This window comes from Perognathus longimembris, chromosome 5 (assembly GCF_023159225.1).
Source record: "Perognathus longimembris pacificus isolate PPM17 chromosome 5, ASM2315922v1, whole genome shotgun sequence".
Classification (NCBI taxonomy): Eukaryota; Metazoa; Chordata; class Mammalia; order Rodentia; family Heteromyidae; genus Perognathus; species Perognathus longimembris.
The window spans coordinates 94,892-111,263 of record NC_063165.1 but is presented as its reverse complement, the minus strand read 5'-3'; the positions used below and the strand labels follow the sequence as shown (position 1 = coordinate 111,263).

At 47.2% G+C, this 16,372-nt stretch overlaps 2 protein-coding genes across 3 annotated transcripts in view; one reads left to right on the top strand and one right to left on the bottom strand.

Moving 5' to 3' along the window:
* Positions 1 to 255: 255 nt before the first annotated feature.
* S100b (S100 calcium binding protein B) lies at positions 256 to 7,735 on the bottom strand. The gene is made up of 3 exons (XM_048346050.1): positions 7,613 to 7,735; positions 5,472 to 5,610; positions 256 to 878 (listed from the first exon to the last, which is right to left on the bottom strand). The coding sequence occupies exons 2-3, from the start codon at positions 5,607 to 5,609 to the stop codon at positions 738 to 740; spliced, it is 279 nt and encodes a 92-aa protein (XP_048202007.1). The 5' UTR covers position 5,610; positions 7,613 to 7,735; the 3' UTR covers positions 256 to 737.
* Positions 7,736 to 14,834: 7,099 nt separating this feature from the next.
* Positions 14,835 to 16,372, top strand: part of Prmt2 (protein arginine methyltransferase 2) — a 28,741-nt gene continuing 27,203 nt past the window's right edge. The window contains exons 1-2 of one of the 2 annotated variants that reach the window (XM_048346049.1): positions 14,835 to 14,900; positions 15,691 to 15,812. In XM_048346049.1, coding sequence (XP_048202006.1) covers positions 15,750 to 15,812 — 63 coding nt within the window. In that variant the 5' untranslated portion in view covers positions 14,835 to 14,900; positions 15,691 to 15,749. Of the gene's footprint in view, positions 14,901 to 15,550; positions 15,813 to 16,372 lie in introns of those variants that run through there. The other variant, XM_048346048.1, reaches the window with a different exon arrangement.

Here is a 16,372-nt window from a genome sequence, read left to right as displayed (position 1 = left end):
GGGTGATAACATTGCTTGTACCACAACTACCTGGAAAGGTAGACACTAATCCTGGTCTTAGTTTCTGAGCAGACTCCTTTTATACACCTGTCCCATAGGATCAGTAGGGAATTATTCTAGAAGAAGGATTAAATAAAAAATTTGGATGATCAGTTCTGAGTTGAAACATTAGTATTTGGTTTATAAGCAGTTTTTTCCATTTAGAGCTGCTGGCATCAATTATTTAGTCAGTAATAACAAGTCACCATAAGCAAAGGGGTTTAAATGTGACCATGCTCTTTGCCAGAGATGGTGGCACTTTTTATTTGTACTAATGAACAAATATAAGAAAAAGCCTTTTCATGTGATGTAAAAAAAGAACAACAACTTTGCAGTTTTAGATTTATTGTAAACCTCATGCTCCTACTTTGCAGAATTACTTTTGGTAGTTGATTTTTTTTTTTCTGGGTTAGGATTATGCAGAGCTATGGCTGCCTGTATAGCATATGCTTTACAAGTGAGAATTGACTTTCCTAAGCAGTCCTTGAGACCAGTCAGCTTACAGAAATGGCTGTGATACAGCAGATACAATGTTGCAGCAAGTTAAAGCAGACTTTGGGAGGGGAGTTTCAGTTTTTGATACAGCAGATCAAGCATCCTAATTAGCTACATATGGCTGGAAAGTTTGGGTCCTCTAAGCCTGAAAGCCCTTGTGCTCTGGTTCCTGGTGCAAACTTCATCTCTGTTGGCTCTTTATCTCACTCATGATCAAAGAATTCATGGCAGGCAGTGGTCACCATAGTAATAAAGGCCATAAATTCCTGGAAGTCACATTCTCCATCTCCATCTTCATCCAGTGTTTCCATGACTTTGTCCACAACCTCCTGCTCTTTGATTTCCTAAAAGAGATAAGAAAAGTTGTTCCACTTATTTTTAAATGGAACATATAGCCATCACAATGTGATTGAACATGGCTTGACTAACAACTTGCATCAGAAACAATCCCAAGACATGGAATGTAAAATACCAGAAAAGATTTCTCCTGTGGCCAGGGACTGTTGGCCACACAAGAGTCTCTGAGGGTCTATGTCTTTTCTTCTTTAACTGTTAGCATATTCACCCCTGCTTTAGGTTGACAGCCTTCATCTTGGGTCACCCACAAACCAGGCCCCATCACAGTCATCCATTCCCACAGAATTGCAAGTACCCCCTGCCCCAACAGCATCAATAACATGTTGCTGCATAGTCAGGGTGCTCCATCCCATTCCCACAGCTATTTCTAGTGCCCAGATACAAAAGGTATTACGTCCCAGCTACGTACCAGATATAGAACGTTTTCACAATTGCCCCATTCCTATTAAAAAAACAAAACAAAACAACGCATGTGCCCCCAGCCCCAACTGTATCAGCAACATGTGTCAGGATGCCCATTCCTGGTCCCACAGCTATTTCTAGTGTCAAGGCTATGTGCCAGATATAGATGTTTTCCCCAGCTATAAATCACCTATAGAATGTTCTGCCCTGGATGTCTGATATCTCCCGTGTGTAGCTGTGACTACAAAAGATATCCAGCCCTTCTGCCTTCAGCCTCCCTGCCTCCCTGCCTGAGAGCAGGCTGCTACTCTCTACCCTGGGAGAGCTAGCCTATCAGTTTCAACTGACATTAAAATGCTTTCTCCTACATGATTATGTGCCTGAGTGGTTTCTGGGTTGGGGCTTACAAAATCCAGTGGGACCTTGGGCCACTTGAAAAGAATGGAACAACCAAGATGTAAGCTGTGCACTGTTGGCTCACACCTATAATCCTAGCTACTCAGAAGGCTGAGATCTGAGGATCACAGTTCAGAGCCATCCTGGACAGTAAAGTCTATGAGACTCTTAGGTCCTATTAACCACCAGAAAACTGGAAGTGGTGCTGTGGCACCAGCTTTGAGCTGAAGAGCTCAGGGACAGCATCGAGGCCCAGAGTTCAAAGCCCACAGCTATTTAAAAAAAAAGCACAAAAACTTCTGGGTATTATTATGCTTAAAACACATGGGAAAAGAATTAAGTCTGGGTCATTTCAAGCAAATGTCTCAAAAGAAAAGATGAACTTTTGATGTTTTTGAGTTTTGTTTCTGGGGTAGGGGTTCTCTGTGTTAAATGGTTTTAGTGGATTTTAATGTTTTGTTGAAATGCTTGGGGACACTTGGAGATGCTAATTCCTACATTCTTTCTCCCATTCAAGTTGTTTTCTTAGCCGTATGGAGGTCTTTCCTGTCAATCCTGCCTGATACCAAAGCCAAATACATGGTGAGGTTTATAAGTGATGTGTGATCATAGTACAGGGTTACAAATGTGAAAACGTACAAATGTGGGCCAGAACACTGAAGAGCACACAAAAGCAGATCAATGAGCTCTCAGGCATATCTGAATCTAAAAGGTTCAAGATGGGGGTGTTAGCATATTCACCCCTCTTTTAGGTTGACAGCCTTCATCTTGGGTCACCCACAAACCAGGCCCTGTCACAGTCGCCCATTCCCACCCAAATTGCATGTACCCCCAGCTCCAGCAGTGTCAATAACATGTTGCTGCAGAGTCAGGATGCTTTATCACATTCCCATGTCTATTTCTAATGCCTAGATACAAAAGGTATTGTTGCAGCTATGTGCCAGATATAGTCTTTTCACAGTTGCCCATTCCCATCCAAACTGCAAGTACCTCCAGTCCCAACTGGGTCTGCAGCAACACAGTCAGGATGCCCATTCCCAGTCCCATGGTTATTTCTAGTGTCCAGCTATAGAAGATACTGTTCCGGCTATGTGCCAGATATAGGATGTTTTCCCCAGCTATAAATCACCTATGGAATGTTCTGCCCCAGCTGTCTGATATCTCCAGTGCCCAGCTGTGACTACAGAAGATTTCCTGTTCCCAGACTCTTCTGCCTCTTCAGCCTCCTTGATATTGTATAACTACCTCCCTGCCTGAGAGCAGGCTACTACTCTCTACCCCAGGAGAGCTAGCCTGGCAGCTTCAGCTGACATTAAAATGCTTGCTTGCTTCTACATGACTATGTGTCTGAGTGGTTTCTGGGCTGGTGCTTGCAGGGGGTTTGGCTCAAGTGGTAGAGCTCTTGCCTAGTAAGTCAAAAACGCTGAGTTCAGATCCCAGCAATATAAAAAAATTATAACAGGTTCAATGGTGATTCCTGTGCAGATAGGGGCAAGCCCTGTTAAAGATGGATGGAAGCAGTGTCTTCCTTTCAGATATACCACAGCTGCTACAGTTTGGATTTACAGTGTTCTCCAAAAGCTTATAAACTAAAGGCTTGGTTGCCTCTGAAAGGTGGTAGTGTAACCTTTGGGAGATGGGGTCTAGCTGGAGGAAGCCCTCAAAGGGTACATTGAGACCCTAGTCCATCCTTTCTTCACTTCCCAACTGCTGGGAGGTGGGCAGCTTTGAACCACCATTTGCTCCTCAACATTGTGTTCAGCTTTATCAGAAGCCCCAAATCAAAAGAGTAAAAACAAACCTTTCTGCTTGTAATTCTCTCAGGTGTTTTTGTCACAGTAATGAAAAAATAACTGACGCAATAGGTTTGCTTTCAAACTGAAATTACACTGCTAAAACCAGGCCAGCAAGTGTTCATGATACTTTTTTTTTTTTTTTTTTTTTTTTTTTTTGCCAGTCCTGGGCCTTGGACTCGGGCCTGAGCACCTTCCCTGGCTTCTTCCCGCTCAAGGCTAGCACTCTGCCACCTGAGCCACAGCGTCCCTTCTGGCGGTTTTCCATGTATGTGGTGCTGGGGAATCAAACCAAGAGCTTCATGTGTAGGAGGCAAGCACTCTTGCCACTAGGCCATATTCCCAGCCCTGTTCATGATACTTTGTTGTACATGCCATGAGTTACCAGTAATAAATTGTGGTTCCTCTATGCTAACATTTTTGCTTTAAAGTCAGTAATAGTAAGTGCTATTGTTAATTACCATTTGTTGAGATTTCATTATGTGGTAAGGGCTTGATCCTGGTAAGTCTGTCTCAGTATGAGCAAATGTCTCAAAAGAAAAAAATGAACTTTTGGTGTTCCAGAGTTTTCCTTTGTTTCTGGAGTGGGTGTTCATCCTTATTGTAATTATTTTTTCAAAGATCATCTAAGATATTTTTTATTAAAATCAAAAGAATTAGGGCTCATCGGAGGCTGTCATGCTGCTTCCTAATTAGGACCCCAAACTAAAGAAAGTTCTTTCTGGTGTTCTGTATTCCCAGGAGCCCCCTTTAGGGACTCTGGCTTCCAAAAAGTATGTCAGATTTCTACCATACCCAGTGAAGTGGCCACTCACCGGTGTGCCAAGCTTGGGTGCCATGAAAGCAGAGGTCATGCCAGTCAGGCCTGTAGCTCACAGTATTTAATTACCAAGTGCTCAGTAAGTAATGAACATGTGGCATCTTTTATCTCTAAATACTAGACATCTGGGATAAAGGCAAAACATATCCTTTCCCCAAGGTTTATTTTTCTTGTGCTGGTACTGGAACTTAAACTCAAGGCCTGGGCACTGTTCCTAAGCTTTTGTGCTCAAGGCTAGTGCTCCACCACTTGAGCCACAGCTCCACTTCCAGATTTTTGATAGTTAATTGGAGATAAACAATCTTTAAATTTTTTTATTTTTAAAAAAAAAAATTTTTTTTGCCAGTCCTGGGCCTTGGACTTAGGGTCTGAGCACTGTCCCTGGCTTCTTTTTGCTCAAGGATAGCACTCTGCCACTTGAGCCACAGCGCCACTTCTGGCCGTTTTCTGTATATGTGTGGCTGGGGAATTGAACCCAGGTCCTCATGTATACGAGGCAAGCACTCTTGCCACTAGGCCATATCCCCAGCCCAGAGATAAACAATCTTAAGTATTTGTCTTCCTGGACTAACTTCAAGCCCCAATGCTCAGATCTCAGCTTCCTGAGTAGCTAAGATTACAGTCATGAGCCACCAACGTATAGCCTCTTTCTGTCTGTCTCCTTTTCTCTTGAGTTCTTCTCCTACTTTTCTACTGAGACAGGGAGTCACTATGTTGCCCATGTCCCCCAAAATCACAATCCTGCCTCAGCATCCAAGGGCTGGGACCATATAGGTATATGCCACCCAGCCCATTTACTAATTTTCTTACATATTCACTTGGGCTCTGAGAAGTCATGAATGCTTTTCCATCCCTTCCTTCTGTGGGTATCACCTGTTAATCCTTGATTTTTTTTTTTTTTTTACCAGTCCTGGGGTTTGACCTCAGGGCCTGTGTACTATCTATCCCTGAATTTCTTTTACTCAAGGATAGCATAGCACTCTACCACTTGAGCCACAGCACCACTTCTGGCTTTTTCTGTTTAGGTGGTGGTAAGGAATCAAACCCAGGACTTCATGCATGCTAGGCAGCTGGCTTACACGTGTTCACCATCGCACCTGCCTGGCCAGGTAGTTCAGTGACTGGAAGGGTGAGTGCATGAGCTGTGGGTTTCACAAGGGGAGACTCACCTCCAGGAAATGGGGGAGCTCACTGTTAATGAGTGTTTTCAGTTCAGATTTCTTCAGCTTGTGCTTGTTGCCTTCCCTACCGGAGTACTGGTGGAAGACGTCAAGGAGTGCAACCAGCGCCTTCTCCAGCTCAGACATCCTGGGGACAGCAGGAGAGTATAATGTGCTGGTGTGCAGACCTCCACCCAGATGAGGCTGGGCTCACTGCTCTTCTAGTGGTGGTGGGGGACACATTGGAATATCACAATGCTGTCTTCCTCTTAGTCCCTCCTATCTTCTGTGTCCCTGTGGGCTTTGGAGAAGACTTTCAATAATCTCTGGCTTCTGGTTGGACTGAGTCAAGTGGAAGTTTTAGAAAAAATGCATTGCAGAGCAAGGAGAGAACTTGGATGGTTTCTACCTCCTGGGTGGCTGCTCTCAGCTTTCTAGGGGCTCTGAGATTAAGCAAGTGAGCAGGGCATCAACTCAGCAGGGCACTTGATAAGCAATAAGGTGAGGAGGAGCAAATCAGGGCACAAAACTCTAGCATTCCTATGTCCAACTAGACAATATGGAAGAGAGTAACCTATTAATATACTAAAGTTTAGGGAGAACAATACAGGCACTTACAAAAGACAAAAGATTGAATTGTAGGAGCTTATTTTCCTTTGCCTTAATATGTACATTTTAGTAATTTAAAATAACTATGAGATTTCTTTGAGTGGGTTACAGAACAAAAAGATCTGTGAAATTCGTCTAGAAAAATATTCAGAAAAAGCCAGAAGTGGCGCTGTGGCTCAAGTGGCAGAATGCTAGCCTTGAGCAAAAAGCAGCCAGGGACAGTGCTCAGGGCCTGAGTCCAAGGCCCAGGACTGGCAAAAAAAAAAAAAAAAAAAAGTCATAAAACACTGAATATGTTAGAAAAGTCCATGAAAACCTATTTATTTCATGACCACACTAAAAATTAATTAATTTTTCTTTTGAAATTATCTAAGTACGGGGCTGGGGATATGGCCTAGTGGCAAGAGAGCTTGCCTCGTATACATGAGGCCCTGGGTTCGATTCCCCAGCACCACATATACAGAAAACGGCCAGAAGTGGCGCTGTGGCTCAAGTGGCAGAGTGCTAGCCTTGAGCAAAAGGAAGCCAGGGACAGTGCTCAGGCGCTGAGTCCAAGGCCCAGGACTGGCAAAAAAAAAAAAAAAAAAAAAAAATTATCTACTTATGCAAAGGGTTTCATTCTAACGTGTTAACTTTTTTTCTTTTAAGTTATTCCCTTCTACTTAAGGAGCAGTTGGTGATTTATAGATTATCTTCTAAGAGAAATGAAGTAAACATCTCTGTTTCCTTCACCTTTCCTATGGTGCATATTCTGTCTTAATGTTTTAATACTGAAAATAAGAGAATTTTAGGACTTTAGCTTCTTGGAAATACACATTCTGTAACATGTGAGTGGCCCATTAAAGAAGGAGTTTTTCCTCCTTGAGAAAGGTCATGCCAAAGAAAGAAAACTTAGTTTTAATCCCTGTTTCTTAGAATCAATTTCCTATTGTTTCTCTCAACTATCCTGCAATTTCTTAGTAGTGTCTGGGCAGGATGTGGGACACTGGAATTTCAAACTGGAAACCAGATAGCAGTGATCCAGGGTCATTAAAGAAGCACCTGGGAGGAAGTCAGAGTTTTTGTTCAAAATTTGGGGATAAACAGGCACTGTCTTTCCTCAGCCCTAAGTCATTCCTTCAGAGTTAAAGAAGCAGTATTCATGATGCTTTTGGGAAAATGTCAACAGTTACTTCAAAGCCACTAGAATTGAAGTCTTTAAAACAAGCAAAACACATCTGTATCTGCTTGGTGTTGGTGTCTTCAGAAGCATCAGTAGCAATAATAAGGTCAACAGTGAGGTTGGGCCCAAAGCATAGAATGCCTGTCCACAGTTCTGAAATGATGCATATTGTCCCAAAGGGTCATTTCAGTTCCCTGTTTCACCCTAACCACCTTTCTGTCTCCCTCTGTCTCTGTCTCTCAGTCTATCTGTGTCATCTCTCTCTCTCTGTCTCTCTGTCTCTCTATCTCACACACACCACACAAACACATGCACACATACACACGAAAAAGGAAAGAACAGTTTTCCTGAGCCTCCTCAGTCATTGGCGCTTTCTTACCTCCCCTGATCACCTTCTGCTGCCCGCCTGTGTGTGGCTTCAGTATCTCTAAGTAGCAGAACTGTGGCTGGAGTCGGCCTCCTATTCCTCCCCAAGTAGGGGTGGGATGTGGACACTGTAGTCCAGTGCAGGCCAAGATGGCCAATAGAGGCTGTGGGCGGGGAGGCTCTGCAGCCAGGTCTGCACAGAGGGCTGCATTGACCAGTCACCCGGGGGACTTGCTGGAGAGGAAGGAAAAAAGAACTTGTTGGGCAGAATATGAGTCAGCTTTTTGTGCCACTTTTATTTTTTTACTTAGTACATGAATATTGATGTTCTTTTAAATGCAAGGTTCTGGGTGGGGAGAGAAGAGAGACACTGATTAAACAAAGCAAACAAGGTAAATGTGCAGCCAAAAACTGGAAGCTTCTAAGTGCAGGCTGACTGTGGGAGACTGAGTGGTCTGTGGCTAGTTTCCAACGTGTAGGAGGCCCGTGAGCTTTGCACTGGCCAGGTTCCCTGGTCTGACTGCCTCTTGTAAGTGCTGGTTATTGGCCATCCTTGGGCTCCTCAGGGCTCCTTGGAGGAGCTGCTGGGCTGAGCACTAGCAGGGATGACACAGGGTACCTGCTGCCTTTAGGGACAATTAGTTTACTATGAAGTAAGATGTTACGGCTCAGTCCTCTCCCCGCTTCACCCTGGTGAAAGGTCACAGGCTGAGCTAGACTTGCTTCAGAAATGTTACAAGGGCCCGTAGCCAGCATCAGCAAAGCTAGTCTGGACTTCAGCATTATCATTCACAAGCTCACAAATGTAGGAACCAAACTGGGTTTTGTCCACAAGTGGCATTTCTCCTGACAGCTCACCACAGGTCCCCTAGAATGCCAAGCCACAGGCTCTTCTGTCTACCCATGCACAGCATGGCGAGGGAGCCACACAGAGCTACCTGGGACCCAGTGGGCCTGCTGTCATTTGTAGTGAACAGCAAGTGTGTCTATAAGTGTGTCTTAGAAATGGTACAGGGCTGTGAGTCTGGGGATTTTCTTGGCTCAGACCCCACCCACCCTCCATACTCCACAAGCAACAAGATTTGTTCCACTGTCTCTGATGAGAAGTTGAATACATGCTTGTTCTGCACAGCTCAGAATCTGCTCGAGTATGAGAAAGGAGCACAGGTGCTGAGATACGGCAGTGGTCATTCCTCCAGCTTTGTGTTTACATTTCATTCAAATGAAAGAGGCCCTCAGTTTGTTGCTACTAGGGTTAAAGTATTAGCTCTAGGGGCTCAGGCAGGCCTATTATTAGGAACAGCCACTCTGGATCCTAGAATGCCAACAGTGCTGCAGGACACATACACACACACGCCAACATACACCTGTGCCAGGCACTGTGGAGCAGACTGGAGGGGGAGGTGATACTAAGGCTCAAAGGTGAAGAGCTAAGACACACAACCTCAGTGTCCCAAAGACTCAAATAACTGATTCCTTGGCCTTCATACTTCCTATAAGAGGAAAAACTCAGTGTGGTCACTGAATCACCACAGTGTGGAATCAGGATAGCCTCTCCCAGCTCTCAGATCTAAGTTGGGTCAAACCCAGCATGTCTTACTTGACAGAAAAGCTAGTCTCCTTGAAGGAGAACCTGCACTCCTGCTAGAAGTTTGGACCACAGTATTGTCAAGTGACCTGTGTCCATTACTAAAGAGAAGGAAAGTGCCTATATCCCTCAGGGACAATTAGATGTTACCCCTGAGTCATACTCACTTGAAGGAATATGGCACTCTGATTTCTAGTCAGAGTAGAAATTTGTGATGGTCCTAACTTGACAGAGATCTTTACCCATTTCTCACAGAGTCCAGTTGGTGTAAGTATTTTTCCCTATAGTTACTTTTTCAGTGTCTGAATATATACCTGAAACAAATATGCTTGACCAATGGGCAAATCCTCGTGGGCTTTCTTATTTAGGGTGACTGGAAAAGCTAAGTTGGAAGTCCCAGAGCCTCTCCTTCTCATAGATAGCTGGACCATGCCCTGTCCCTGAGAACTTCAGGGGTAAGTATGCCATTGAAAAGTTGAAAGGAGCAGGGGTGTATCACTATCACCAATTCAGGCCTTTGCAGTCTATGCTGGAGGCCCACATACTGTAGAATGTCAGTTATTAGATTTTATGTCATCTACAACCCCTACCCCCTGCAAACATTGGGTTAGGCTTTGGGGATTTCAGATATAATCCCTTTATGTCTTAAGTGGGAACTAGAGAAAGATGAGGAAACAGCTGAAGTGACTTCACCAGGTTCCTCTAGCATTCAGTAGCTCTTGTGACATCCAAAGTTCCGGGGGCTCTGGAGGAGAAACATACAGCTCTGGTTGTCTTGTAGGACTGCACAGGCCTTTGGTGCCACTAGAGAGGGCAGTGGCAGTATTTAGCTCACTGTAGGGCCCTTTGGAAGGTGATGGGCAGAACTTTGAGTACTTGGTCTGGCTGCCTGTGTGTTAAGAGAGAGCACTCAGGAGATTGAGATATGGAAGATTGCAGTTTTCAAATTGCTAGTCCAGTAGAAAAGTCTGTTAAGACTCTATCTCCCAAAAATAACCAGCAAAAATCTGGGCTGGAACTGTTGCTCAAATGGTAGAGTACAACATTTTACACATTTTGGCAACCTGAGGTTTTGGGGACAGACCACATACAAGCCACAACAGCACTGTGGTGTAGGGTGTGGGGAGGAGAGGAGCATGGCCCTGGGATCCAGTCTGGCTTCTAGTAAATTGTGCTCCCCAGGTGAAGTGGGCTGGCTGGAAGGGGATGGCATCGTTTCCTTTTGTCCTTGTCAAAGTTGGGGCCAACTGGGGTTAGCATTTCTCTTCATCTAAATAGGCCAGGCTCTGGTGTAATTGAGCTGGCTGCTTCCAAGAAGACATATTTCTATTCTTTCTTGTTTGTTTGTTTTTGTCAGTCCTGGGCCTCAGACTCAGGGCCTGAGCACTGTCCCTGGCTTCTTTTTGCTTAAGGCTAGCACTCTGCCACTTGAGCCACAGCACCACTTGTTGGGGTCAGCTGCACCTTTAAGGGTCCACAGCTGACCTCAGCCTGTCCCTCCCCTTCCTGTCTTTAACAGGAAGAGAAGGAAGTCTGACATCACTTGAGGGACAGTCCCTTGGGACCAATCAGGGGCCCCTCTCTTGTGCCCGCCTTTGGGGTATATCTGGGAGGCTTCTCATTTGAATAAATAGAAGCCCTAGAGGTTTTTCTCCAGGGGCCCGCGCATCCGTGTCCTTCTTGGTGGTTTTGGGGCACCCTGCGACCACATGCCACCGAGGCTACCCGTGGCCATCGCTCCCGCATGAGCGATAATGGACCACCCAGGAAGGGGCGGACAAGCCCCTTCCCTCCCCCAAGCGAGGGGAAGTTGAGAGAGAGCCCACACCACTTCTGGCCATTTTCTATATATGTGGTACTGGGGAATCAAACCCAGGGCTTCAAGTATACGAGGCAAGCACTCTTGCCACTAGGCCATATTCCTAGCCCCAAGAAGACATATTTCTAAATGTCCCCTTTTCACCTCACTGTGCTGAGGTACAAGGGGATTTTTCTCCAAATAAGATAAATGGAGATAAAATGGAGATAAAAATCACAAGAATAGGGGCTTCACATAAGGATCTCCCTGGAGTTCTTATCCTTGAGCTTTTCTATATACACTTGGCCTTCGGTAGGTTGTTGGTGGCAGTTCAGGTTTTCCTGCATATCCTTGACCCTGGAAGCTCTTCTCAGCTCTCCCAAACAATAGATCAGATAGCATGTGCCAGCCAGAAACTGGTGCTCTTACTGTGCTGGCTGTGGGTATTTGGCAAAATGTGAAGGACAAGAGGAAAATCACTAGCCACATGTAGGACTAATGGCTGGAGGGCTTTGCTGTCTATGGCTAAGAGTCATTACTTGGTTAGTGGTTGTGTCATGCTCAGAACCAAACCACATTTCAGTTTGTGGCACTTGGGGATCATTGGAAGCCAGTGATGGAGCCTGCTGTGTTTGATCCAGCATATCCCCAGTTGCCAAAGGCACCCCTGTATAACTTCTGACCAAATGGTGAGGATCACTTGAGCCAAGTGGGTGAGATGGTTTCAGTCCCCCAAACATCAGGGTCTGTCACAATGAAGAAGGAAGGGGCCCTGCTTCCAAGGTTACTGCTTTCCCACTCTGGTGGCAGGTGGGAGACCCCCCTCTCTGGATGTATGGAGCCTCTGCTGTCTTAAGAATTTCTTCCCCTGATCACATGCAACCCACGGGTCAGATTAGTTAGCATGAGGAAGAGGTCATTCTGTCTTGTGTTTGTCAGAAGGAAAGCAGCAACACTATTTTCTCACATAAGGGATAGTATAGTGCCACCTGCCACCAAGCTGCTCATGAGGCTGGCCACAGTGGCTGCTGTCCATGGGGAGAAAGAGCCTGTGTTTTTAAGGAAACAGGGAGAGACAAAAGGTCCTGTGTGCAGAGCAGGGTTGGCAGTGAGTGGATTAACTGCCCTCCCCATCCTACAGGACACTGCTGTCAGACCTGCAGCTGTGCCTGTGCACTCTCTGCAATTTTAGAGCCAAACTTAGATTCTATCTCTGTGGTCAGGCTTTGGCAAGTGACCTTTCTTAGCCTCAGTGAAAGAGAGAAGTGACGTGTTCTTCAGGGCTGCTGGAGGGTGGAGGAGTAAATGCAGACACACGTCGATGTGTGTCCATGTGCTGAGGCAGAAACACACATGCACATAAGCATGAAGTGCCTAAAGCACTCAGTTGATGGTCAGTAATACTACCATTTCTATCAGAGGGATTTAGTACTATCCGGAAATTCCTGGCCCTCAGGCAGTCAAGGAAAGCAAAGAACCTAACAGAGTAGGGTGTCTTTCTGAGTAGGAGATATAGAGACAACTTGTGGGCCGCACTTGTAGGCTAGCTAAGGACACTCTGAGTCCAGGAGGCCTGGTTTAGCAAATAATGATAGAGCAGTATTTCATGGGTATCACATTTTATTATTTTTGTACCACATCAGATTCCATGAATCCATTTGGTTTCATTTGGAAATCAATGTCCCTTCCAGAAGAGCAAGCCCAGCATGAAACTTGGAGCTAAGAGCAGAGTCTCTCTGTGCTGTTTGTTCACTTTGGACCCATGGCAATGAGTGGGCCTAGTACAGAACAACAGGGGTTTTCTTTCTAGGTTCTGAGGAGGCGCTGGAAGCTAGAGGTACTTTCACACAAAACCATGTATGGCTTGTTGCTCAGGAACTGTCTTGGTGAAGTTGGAGGCAAGTGTTTAGACCAACTGATGGCAAGGAGGCTATCAAATAGAGAACTGTGAGTTCTGCCTTCTGCTGCAAGTGTTCAAATTGATTCTACTTTTTATAGCTTTTAAAAAGAGTTTTGGGAGTTTGCCATAAAAGCACAACAGAAACTCATTTTTTTCTGTCACACATCTTTTCTAAATTTTTTATTGTCATTATAAAGGTGATACACAGAGGTACACAAATCAAGTAATGAGTACATTTCTTTTTGGACAATGTCACCCCTTCCCTCCCCCTCTCCCAAGTTTTTCCCTCTTGTTCACACCCACACATTTTATAGTTATTGTGAAATCCCTGCAAGTTCCTTTGATGTTGGAATGTCAAGTTCCTATGATGATGTGTAGAAAGATATATTACATATTGCTTTTTTTCGAGTGTCCAATAGCAGTTATGTAAGATATGTTTCCATGCATCCTCCCCCCTTCCCACTTGACTTTTTCTCTCAAGGCTGGTTAACAGGGGATGAGTCTCTCAGATTTTTGTGCCTGAGCTGGCTTTTATTTGAGATCCTCAGGTCTCAGCCTCCTGAGTAGCTGGGATTACAGGTGTGAGACACCAGTGTGCGGCCGTCATTTGATTTTAAAACAATATATCTCCTCATTCTCTGTTGTATTTCCCTTATGTTCAATTTTCCTAAAAAAACTCATTATTTCACTGCTAACTCTAGTATTAGGATCATCTACATTTCTACTTACTTTTTTCCTTGTTATTACTCATATGTTTCTGCCTCTTCCATGCCTAGTAATATTGCTCATAGTACTTGGGATTCATGCCTCTAAGAACTTCCCAGGCTCTGGATGCACTTGTACCACCAGTTAGGAAACCTTTCCTCTATTAGGCTGTGAAGGGATGACCCTTAAGGCCCAGGGATTGGGCTGGGCAGTGCCAGCTATTTTCCCAAGTTGGTGTATTCTGCTGTGGAGCAGCCTGCCGCTCCGCAGCTTATGACTAAGGAACTTCCTCATAGCTGAGACTGTGGAAGACCTGCCTCGGCCGGAGGAGTTCTGGCGTAGTCCTTTGGTTCTTACCTAGGGAAGTGTACTGACAGTGCAGAAGCTCCGTCTCACTTGTGCCTGGGGATCTGGCTTGCCCGGAACTAACCAGCAACTAGGCCTCACTCTGGGCCACTTCTCATGTCCACCCGTGATGCTCTAGCTCTTCTGGCATCGAGGATTCCTCTGGTCTCCCCGGGCTACCGGGATCTGCAGAATCTAGGACCGTGGCGTGCCTGAGGACGGTGATGAGTGGGGCTTCAGCAGGGGCGCTGGGGGAGCCACGTCGGGCCACAGGTGAGGATCCTGCGTGGTCACCTTGCGCTGACCAAACCGGACTGAGTGGCTCTCAGCGGAAGCAGGTGGGCAGGGCACGTCGAAGCTCCAACAGCAGCCCCTTTTGAGCGGGGCGGTGACTTGGCCCCGGCGGGACCAGGCTGCCTTTCTGCTCCTGCCTGCTGGCTCCTACTGCCCACTGGGCGTCTGCCCTGGGCCGGCACCCGTGACACCGGTGGAAGCAGGAGCGGCGCGGGTCCGCACGACGGCTCACCACGCGCGCCGCAGTCCGGAGCCGAGCCCCAGACTCCGGGGCAGCGCTCCACCCACCCCGGCGCGTCAGCCGGGCGCCGCAGGACGGTCGAGCGCCTGCTCCGGCCGCACTCTGCTGGCGCCTCCCCCGTCGCCTGCGGCCTGAGACGGGCTCGGCGCTGGCTGGACGGCCGGACCCGCGCCTTCCCAGGGACCCGCGCGAGGGGCACGCGGCCGGCTCGGCGCTCGCCGACGCACTCGCGCGGCGGCCTGACTACCCCAGAGGGCGGGCTGCGAGCGGACCGCGCTTGCGCGAACCCGGGCCCTGGGCGGGGCCCGCCTTCCGGCCGCCCCGCGTGCGGCGCGCTTGCGCGGGGCCAGGGCGGTGGCTCCGGTTCCTGGCTGCGGGCGGCCGCGCCTCCGCGGCGAGGCGCCGGATTCAGTGGCGGAACGCCGCCGAGGTAGGTTCCTCGACGAGCAGCTCGGGCGGCCGGGCCCCAGGTAAGACGGGGTATGCCAGGCTGGGGTCCGCCGAGCTGGCGCGCCGCTGCCTGCCGCGGCCTCCGCCCCGTTCCGAGACTTCCGAGGAGGCGCTGGGCGGCCGAGCGGGGTCCCGCCCCGTCCAGGGTCTCGCCCCTCCCCCCTCCCCGGAGCCCGGCTCCCCCTCCTGCTCGCCTTTCCCTAGCACCCTTACTCTCCTGCGCCCTGACCACCGTCCAGGCCCCGAGGCCACGCCCTCCAGGAGCGCCCCCCTCCCCCGTTCCCCTTCCCGCCTTATCCCGCCCCGTCCAGGCCCACAGCGCCGCCGGCTCCCGCTGAAGACGAAATGAGTGCGGCGTGGTCCGCGTTCAGAACGAGTCCGCAAGCAGCACGTTGTAAACAGAGTATTGCTCTGTAATTAAGGCGTTCATCCCAGAGCAGACGCAACCACGCGTTTCTGGGAACAAGAAAATTGGGCCTGCAGTGGCCACAGTCACGTGCTAGGCAGAGAACTTGTTTTATCTTTGGCCTTACTAGGGTTTGAATTGAGACCTTGTGCTTAGCACGCTACCACTGTAGCCATACTCAGTCTCTCTCTCTCTCTGTCTCTCTCTCTGTCTCTCTCTCTCTCTGTCTCTCTCTCTCTCTGTATACTGTTTTTCACACACATTTTACTTCTCTTTGGTAGAGTACCTTTATCATGAGCTTTAGAGGGGAAGTAAATTTCGTTACCGTGGACATATCAAGTGCTTTGTGTTTTGTTTTTTTTAGAGATGGAGGGAAAATGAAATAATAAAAGCAGCAGTTATGAGGCAGAGCTTGAGAGAACTATGGAAACACCAGGTGGTGCAGGCGACTGTACCGGAAGCGAATCACAAGTTATCTCTGCTGTGGTATGTATGAACCCATAATTAACAAATGAGAAAGTAGCAGAGAGGTAGGGGCCAGCTCACAGGTGCAAGGCAGCTTTCCTTGTCCTTCCAAAGATGGCTGCAAACAGCACAATGCTTGAGGGTTTGTTTTTTTTTTTAACCAGTCCTGGGGCTTGGACTCAGGGCCTGAGCACTGTCCAGGCTTCTTTTTGCTCAAGGCTAGCACTCTGCCACTTGAGCCACAGTGCCACTTCTGGCCTTTTCTATATATGTGGTGCTGAGGAACCCAGTACTTCATGTATATGAGGCAAGCAATCTTGCCACTAGGCCATATTCCCAGTTCCGTCTTTTGAGAAATGTAGATACCAGTCATTTATAGAATAATAATTCAGGTATCCAGTACACATTCTGATGACTTCACCTTTGTTGTTTGTCTCGCCACACATACACATATATAACTGTATTAGTTCGCTGCCTATAGCCAGACCTACTTCTCTTCTTTTCTCCAGAGATAGACCCTGCTCTAAATAATGAATTTGATGTGTGTACTCCTGTACCATCTTTATACATTTATGCGTCTC